The 9,019-nt window shown below is 30.7% G+C and overlaps 2 protein-coding genes across 2 annotated transcripts in view; both read left to right on the top strand.

Annotated features, from left to right (window-relative positions):
* The first annotated feature begins 222 nt into the window (after window positions 1-222).
* Window positions 223-4,873, top strand: LOC140440165 (pupal cuticle protein C1B-like). The gene is made up of 2 exons (XM_072530484.1): window positions 223-347; window positions 4,448-4,873. Exons 1-2 carry the CDS (start codon window positions 336-338, stop codon window positions 4,820-4,822), a joined length of 387 nt encoding a protein of 128 aa, XP_072386585.1. The 5' UTR covers window positions 223-335; the 3' UTR covers window positions 4,823-4,873.
* Window positions 4,874-5,235: 362 nt separating this feature from the next.
* Window positions 5,236-9,019, top strand: part of LOC140440172 (uncharacterized) — a 57,636-nt gene continuing 53,852 nt past the window's right edge. Inside the window, exon 1 of the mRNA XM_072530496.1 lies at window positions 5,236-5,439. The gene's annotated coding sequence lies outside the window, so the exon portion shown is untranslated. The remainder of the gene's footprint in view (window positions 5,440-9,019) is intronic.

Below are 9,019 nucleotides of genomic sequence, written 5' to 3'. Positions count from 1 at the left end.
TGAAATGTTATTATTGTGAATGATATAGTCTCCGTTACATTTAATTTCAATATATACTTAGTTAATAAAAATCTTTTACCTACGCTCGTGAGATACATATTGCTACGGTCTTGCTTTTAAAAGTGGAATATCGAGATATTTTGAGAAGACAATGATACATTAAATAATTTTGCGATTTATGCAATCGACGAATTAACCGGACTGTCTAATTGATCCTCGAAAATCAAGTTGCCCTTAGTGCAATTTGGCTTTGGTTTTGGTATAAATTGATACAAACAGTGACACGATTTATCAGTTCTTTGGCAGATTTTTAAAGAACAACTTCAACTTCTACAATGGCTTTCAAGGTATACTCATCAATATTTTTACTAATATTTATTTCAATTATTTATTGTATGTGGGATTAACTTATACATTCTCAATTTATTTATTTATTTACAATAGTCTATATAAATAAACTCTTGCTCAGAAAGTTATTCATTTGTTGTTTACTGCTTTTTTTTCGTTTTTTGTTTCGTATGTATTCTTTATTTGTTAGGTAGTAATATGCTAAAGGAAGATATTGTTTTTTAATAAAAATTTTGTATGACTAAAAAAGTCATACCGTTTATTTATTGGTATTGAATAATTGTGACTCTTCTTGTCATATTGTTAAATTGTATTATCATTCGTTTTGATATATAACTAATTCATTTTTTAAGTCAAAATTGAAAAACCTTTTACTCTTTGCCACACCTTTGTCAAAATTGAAAAATTTCATCGCATCTTATTAGAATATCTTCGAACAGCCGTTTTAAGATTCCCTTTTTAATACTTTCGCCAAATATTTGTGTCTGTAATTGAGATCAATAACACTTATCGTCATATTTTGCTATATTTATTTGTTTCCCAATTTTTTTCATTTACATTATTCGTTTTAAATTGAATCTTTAACGTTTCGTATTCGTTTAACGAATTTCTCCTCCTAAAGCCATATATTTGGCCATTTAATGCAACAAAGCGATAGCAGCTTTTGCTAAAAGATTTAATTTTTTACACATTTCGCGTAGCCTAGAGGACAAAAAAATGATATTATTAAATCGTATTCGTTCGTGGCCAGCGAAGCAGGTGGCACGTCTGTACGGAAAGTACTGGTCAAGGAGACATTCGTTGGACTTTCCGAGTTTGAATTTGTATCAGCCCGAGTGTCTGATGAAGCAGGGATTCTGAAATGAGTCGTCATTACAATCCATTGATATTAATTCGAGCACGGAAAGTTTAACGAATTTGTCCTCGTAGACCATATGTATATATATATATATATATATATATATATATATATATATATATATATATATTGTTATGATGTGTTTTTTGTTTGAATGATGAGCAATGAGTAATTTTAATAATATATAGGGTTTTTATCGCGGTTCTCAAAGAATTAGTTTGTAAGTACTTTTTTTTAAATTATCTTTATTATAACTATTATGAAACACACATATATATATCTAACCTAGCCAATGTAAATTTAAAATAAACTATCTTTAAATTGATATTCTTACAAAACTAATTAAATTCTATAGACAATCTAAAATTTAAACAAACTATCTTCAAAATTGAAATTGTTATGACACTAACTAAATTATATTAACAAAATTTTGTACCTTTCTTTCACTGAATGCCTAAATGAACTGTTTTCCACTATATATATTCTAATCACCACTGAATGTCTTCGTACTTCGGTTATCCTTGTTTTTGTGAAATTACTTTTTCCAATTATCAGCTTCTACCAATTTAAGATATAGTTTTCTTCACCAGCATTTATACATCACCAATCAAACCAGCAAACACCATTTATATTTATTCTTCTTTTTAATATACCAATATCCAATTATTATAAGTTGATTTATACTAATCTCCAATCATAATATAATTTTAATTCCTTCCAATGTCCATCCAATATTCTTCTAATATACTTTTATAATCTTCAATAATTATTTGTGTATAATTATAAATGTGCATTAAATATATGCATAATTTTTAATCTTCATTTAACTCACTATATTACACAATTGGACTATCTCCAACTAACTTTCATATTTCTTATAAAACTGCTTGACTGACTTACTAAAACTGTGAACAATTGACTTCACTAATTAATTGTGTCTATCTTCTACTAACTTTCATAATAAACTGCTTGACTTCTGACTAAAAACTTCCTTCTGACTAAAAACTGCCTGACTGCTTGACTTTAGACTAAAAACTGCTATCTTGAATCCAAATCACGGGTATTTATATCCTTTTTGATATTCCAGAACCATCTGGTAAGAGATCATGTTCCATTCGTTCTATTAACTTCTATATAGATGTTCTCGAAAAAAATATCTGTTCGATCCACCGCCATAATCATTATTTCGAGAATGTTCGACTGTAAACAATGGTCACACTCTACACTCTGGAGAATTCGTTAATGTTCCATTGATAATTTTGTTGACATTTAGGCTTTTCAGATCAGAATAAACATTCAAATTAGTAACTAACACTCTAATTTAATAAAATACACAATTCAAACAATATATTATTATAACCCCACTTTATATTCCCAATTATGATTAATTTCTATCTGTCAATCACTCGAGAGTATTTTTGGTTGCCTATTCACATGGCTCACTTAAATCTATCTACCTCATTATAATTACTAAAATACAACTTTTTACAATTATTATATGCTAATTTCTTAAAATGCCCTCACATAAATATATTTTTATAAAATTCTCTAGTATATAACTTATTTAAAACAACCAAATATCTAATATTATGTAGTATATAACTTATAAATTATTTTCTATAAACCCTAATTGTCACATATATATATATATATATATATATATATATATATATATATATATATATATATATATATATATATATATATATACATATATATATATATATATACATATATATATATATATATATATATATATATATATATATATATATATATATATATTGTGACAATTAGGGTTTATAGAAAATAATTTAAATATATACATATATATATACATATATATATACATAGATCTAGAGAGCGTAAGCGGCGTAACCCCTAAAGGGGTGTTTAGCCACATATATATATATATATATATATATATATATATATATATATATATATATATATATATATATATATTCATGGGGACAAAATTTTGCCCTGTCTTACTTCTCTTCGTAGTTGAAACTCTTCTGGAATTATCCTGGCCAATCTTGATGTTTTCACCTTGATGCCAGTATATGTTTTACTCGGCTAAAAGTCTTCTCAAAGTCAATCAAACATGTGTAAACTGGATGGCCGACATCTCTGCACCTCCGTACCATAACCTCAATACTAAATAGTGCAATAGTGCTCTGGTTCTAAGGTTATTGCGGAACCCAAACTGCCTGTCACTAAGTTGTTCTTTTATTTTTTGGTATATCTTTGAGTGAAAAATTTTAAGAAATATTTTTAAAACACGCCTCATCAAGCTGATAGTTTGGTAGTCACTACGTCTTTTTGCATTGGCTGTTGCTTTTTTTTTGTCCCTAAAGTTAACAACAGCGAATTCATTGGTATATAATTAGTTCCATAGATGTTATCAAAAAGATTAGATCTTTCACCTGAATTTTTGAAGAGCTTTATTATTTCACTCGTTATTTCATCCGGCCCTGTCGCTTTTCTGGTCTTTGCCAATCTTATTGCTTGTAATTTCGTCCATGGTTATGTCAGGTGCTGTCACTATTTCTTTAATTTCAAGATCGGCTCTTTTATTATTAAATAGGCCCTTAATGTGCTCTTCTTATCTGTCTATTTTATTCAAATCAGTGGTATTTAGTTTGCCGTCTCTCTAATTATTTGTATGTTTTTTGTACTCACTCGTTACATCTTTTATTTTTTTATACATATTGAATGCATTATGTTTCCCCTGCAACTCTTTATTTTGCAAACATTTGTTTTCAAAGTATGTTTCTTTTGTAGCTCGTATTTTAGTCCTAGTCTCCTTATTAATGCATTTATATATTTCGACGTTTTGATTCTTAGATTTGTGTCTTTTGTTCATTAGATTCAACATCTCATCGTTTATCCACCATTTCTTTATCAGTACGCGTGAAGTCATTAATAGGAAGTATGTTTTTGTAGATGTAAAACCGCAGTGACAATTATAGAAAGTTTTAACTTGGTGCAGTAACAAGAACGCCTGAAAATATATGATTTAGGAAATATATTTCGCTCCGCCATTGGTAATTTGATTGACAATTTCATCTCACAGTGGTTTTCACTATCAAATTGGCCAAAAAGGGTGAAACATACCATAATAAAATCTATATTGAAATATTTTTATTTTATTTTACTTATGAATTTTTATTGTCACAATGTATAGCTAAACATTTGTTAGTAGTATTTTTAACTAAAAATTATTATTTTTTGCAGTTTGTTATCTTCTGTTCCCTTCTGGTCTACGCCAGTGCTGGACTAATCGGCGCTCCTCTTGCTCCTGCTGCAGTCGCTTATACTGCCCCAGCATTGACAGCTGCACCCTTCCATTACACAGCTCCAGCATTGACATCACAATCATCAAACATATACCGCAGCTTTGGAAACCTCGGTCAAATCTCTACCTACTCTAAATCAATCGACACTCCCTTTTCCAGCGTGAGAAAATCTGATGTACGAATCTCAAATCCTGGTGTACAACTGACCGCAGCCGAACACGTAGCTCATCCTGTTCTGGGTGTAGCGTATTCAGCTGCCCCTGCTGTCTCCCACGTCAATTACGTTACTGGGTATACCCATTATGCTTTTTAAGAGGTTTATTTGGTTATTGTACATAATTTGTATTTATTTATGGTGACAAATAAAAAAATCACAAAAAACTGCAGTTTATTTTTTCATCAAAATATTGTTGAAAAACTTACAATAACAATATTTTGTTAAAGGTATAATTAAACAGATCAAAATAAAAATAACAACTATATTTAATAGAATAAAGACATAAGCATACATCGAAGACTTCTATGCTGAGAATTATTACTAACAACATATGAATTGAGGAGCGAGCGGTCAATCAAAACGCAATAGATTCAGTAAAACTGATTCTAAGTTAACCCTTTCAGTTCCACTTATATTAAAAAAAATGAACCCTCGTAGTATATTTGTCCCTCCAGAGGGACAACTTTTTCTATAATATTAATTAATGAACGGATTGTGTTTTGTGAACGCTGAAAACACATTGTACCTTGCAACCGACAACCTTTCTAAATCATTTAAAATACTGCGTACGCCTATGGGCGTGGTTCAAACGATTTCCGATTGACATAAGTCAGCCGTTTCAATTATATTTGCTGTGCTGTGAAACTTGTGCATAAATAAATACGTAAAAATCTGGTTTTTTGACAAATAACAACTGTAATACTGTCAAGTTGGTAAGTATAAGAGTTATTTTTGCTACACCTATCAACAGTTTTGCATTTAAAGATAGTGTGGTGTTTATAGAGGTGGTATTTTTGTTATGTCCCTGTGCAGGGACAAACTGACTTTATGGTTAAATAAATAATGCATCAGTGCTATTCTTTTTATGAAGTTTTTAAATCCTGTATGTAATTTTTATGATTTGGACCTTTTGACTTAGGTACTCGTTACTATACCTACTAAATTTACATTCAAGATGCAGTAGAAATAAACAAACCAAGACACGTTAAATGCTACTTGGAGCACTCCCAAATCATAATTTACAATGTATATACATTGTAAATCCCAAATCATGATTTCCAAAGTTTATACATTGTAAATTATGATTCGGGAGTGCTCCTAGTAGCATTTAATGTGTCTTGGTGTGTTTATTTCTACTGCATTTTGAATGCAAATTTAAACAGTTATGGTATCCTTTTTATTTTAGGAAATGTCGAAAAACAGAAAGCCCCTTACTGAACAGGAACTTTTGTACTATTTAGAAAATGATGACGACTCAGACATTCCGTTGTTGTCTGACGAGGAGTATGACAATGAAGAAGAAGACACAACTGTCAAAGATAACATGTTTTCAGTCCCGGTTGCAGATGATGTAGAAAATAGAGAAGTAAACAAAACGTGCTCAGAAGTACCAAATCAAAATGAAACAGAACTAGAAGAAAATGTTGATGATCTAAAACAAGAAATAGAAGACTTTCACAAAACATATGACCTCACTGAAATATCTAAAATTAAATGGATGAATAATGTTACATATGAAACAAGACATGTTAAGTGGTATAAACCTATTCCAGACCCTGTTTATGAAATACCTCCCCCTATTGTTTTTTTCATGAGATATATTCCAGAAGAAATAATGCAGCAGATGGTGAATATGACTAATTTGTATATAACTCAAAAGAATATACCACGAATGTGTCCAACCACATTGGAAGAAATAAAAAAGTTTATTGGTGTCCATATCGCAATAGGCAATTTGCAGTTTCCGAGAGTTCGGACGTATTGGAGTCCCCTCTATGGAATTTCTCTAATAAAAGATTCCATTAGCCTACACCGGTTTTTCAAGCTGAGACAAGCATTACATTTAGTGGATATTTCTAGCCGTCCCGAAAATAACACAGATCGAATTTGGAAAGTCCGGGACCTATATGATTGTATTAGAAGAAGATGTCAGGAGCTTCCTCTAGAAACTAATCTCTGTGTTGACGAACAAATAGTTCCATTTAAAGGCCAACTGAACATCAAACAGTACGTCAAAAATAAGCCGAAAAAGTGGGGAATTAAAATTTATGTTTTGGCAGGACAAAGTGGTATAATGTATGACTTTTTAATATATCAAGGTAGCACTACTGAAATAAAGCCGGTCTACAAACATTTTGGCTGTGCCGCTGGGGTTGTCATGCAATTAACAGAAAGAATAAGTGAAGAAAATCATGGTCTTTACTTCGACAATTATTTCGGAAATTACCATCTCTTCCAATTTTTGATATCAAAATCAATTTTTGCAGTGGGTACAATACGAGTAAACCGCTTTTTAAATCCCCAACTTCCCACTGATAAAGAATTAAAGAAAAAAGGACGTGGCTCTTCTTCTATTGCACTTAGTAAAGACGGAATTGTAATATCCAAATGGTACGATAACACATCGGTTATCACAGCGTCCAATTTCATTGGAATCGGAAAAGAGGACTATTGTACTAGATGGGACAAAAAAACAAGTAGTTACCTCCAAGTCCGAAGACCAGAAGCAATAAAAATATATAACGAAAATATGGGAGGGGTGGATAAGGTTGACTTTTTGTTGAGCATTTATAGGTCATTCGTCAGATCTAGAAAATGGACTATTAGAATGATATTTCATGCAATTGATCAGGCTTTAGTGAATTCATGGCTGGAATACAAACGTCAAGCTCTTGCTTTAGGAATCAACAAAAATAAGATAATTGATCTTCTGGCATTTCGCGAAAGTGTATCGGAGCATCTAATACTGTTTAAAAATCCTCCTAAGAGAGGAAGGCGAAGTGACACGGATTCGCCAGTTCAAGCGAAAAAAAAGTGTGAAGCAAGACCATTTGTAGAAATGAGATATGACGGCTACAATCATATGCCCAATGTAGACGAAAAAAAAAGATAATTCTAGATGCAAATTGGAGGGGTGCAAAAATAAGACTCACATATTTTGTTCCAAATGTGAAGTCCATCTGTGTCTGATGAAGGGAAGGAACTGTTTTTCAAAATTTCATTCAAAATAATGTTTGTTTTAATATTTTTATGTGAATAAATATTTCTAGCATAAATAGAATTTTTTATTATTTTAATTCACCAAGACACAATGTCCCTTCAGAGGGACATTACAAAAAACCAATAAAAAGTGTAAAAATGGTACTTTTACGAATAACAACCTTAGAACTATGACAAATAAAGCAAGTAAAATAAATAATATAATTTTTTTCTCAAAAAATAACGGATGTATACTTCAAGGGTACTTATCATTATGTCCCTCTGGAGGGACAAATTCACTGAAAGGGTTAAATGCAGAAATATTACCTCTTACTCTCCATTGGGTTAAAAAATTTAAATTAGATGATATTTTAAAAAACAAAGGGTAGTATATTAATATATGTAAGTAGAAATATTGAACGCACAATATATTTCATGATATGTGAAAAAAAGAGTGGATTTATACCGATACGAATGATTTAAAAAAAAAATATGTGTGCTGCAGGTCCCAGAGAGCATTAAAAAATAATAAACTTAGCAATATGAAACAGTATATGGTATTTAAATAAAAGTTACAAAGGTAAAAAATAATTTCACATTAGATATGTACACAATGGTCGTCTTCCAGGCAGTTACATGGGTTTTGATGTTTTTCTACGTTTTTGCAGCCTTCTCTTGCTAAGAGTTGCTTATACCAATCTAAAGACTCATCGTTCATACAGTCATCGCCAAAGTGCTGTTCTAAGAGATTTTTCTAAGATTTTTTTCTTCTTTTCAATAAGGGCGTTATTCAGCGGAATACTGTCCAGTTCCATACCCTGATCGTAAAAGTTTCTTTTACTAAATTTTTTTAAATTGAATATTTCACCAATTTTTTGTAAGTTGTTTTGAAGAGACTTAAATCATAGTCATAAAGGAATCAGTATGTTCCAAGATTCTTCACTAAACCGAACTGTTGATACATGCTTGTGTATTCCTCTTTTGTTTTTACAACAGATTGTTTTCTTACGCATTTCTCAACCCTGCCAAACAACCTATCTGCTGGCAAAAAACTGTGAAAAACCGTTCCACGTACCGAAAAAGTTAAATTAATTTCTTCTAATTCTGGAGGTCCCTTAATTTAAAGCCAATATTATAATGTACTGTAATGTAATGTAATGAAAATTGTACAATTTTATGGACCAAGCTTAAAAAATAAAAAAATAATAATAATAACACTTAAAATTTACTAAAATTACATAAATCGTCACTATCACCAAGCTTGATCCTCGCTCAAAGTATAAAAATGGGGACGTGTTGGTCCCATATCAACAC

The sequence above is a fragment of the Diabrotica undecimpunctata genome, chromosome 1 (genome assembly GCF_040954645.1).
Source record: "Diabrotica undecimpunctata isolate CICGRU chromosome 1, icDiaUnde3, whole genome shotgun sequence".
In the NCBI taxonomy this organism is placed as follows: domain Eukaryota; kingdom Metazoa; phylum Arthropoda; class Insecta; order Coleoptera; family Chrysomelidae; genus Diabrotica; species Diabrotica undecimpunctata.
This window is presented reverse-complemented; position numbering and strand designations above follow the sequence as displayed.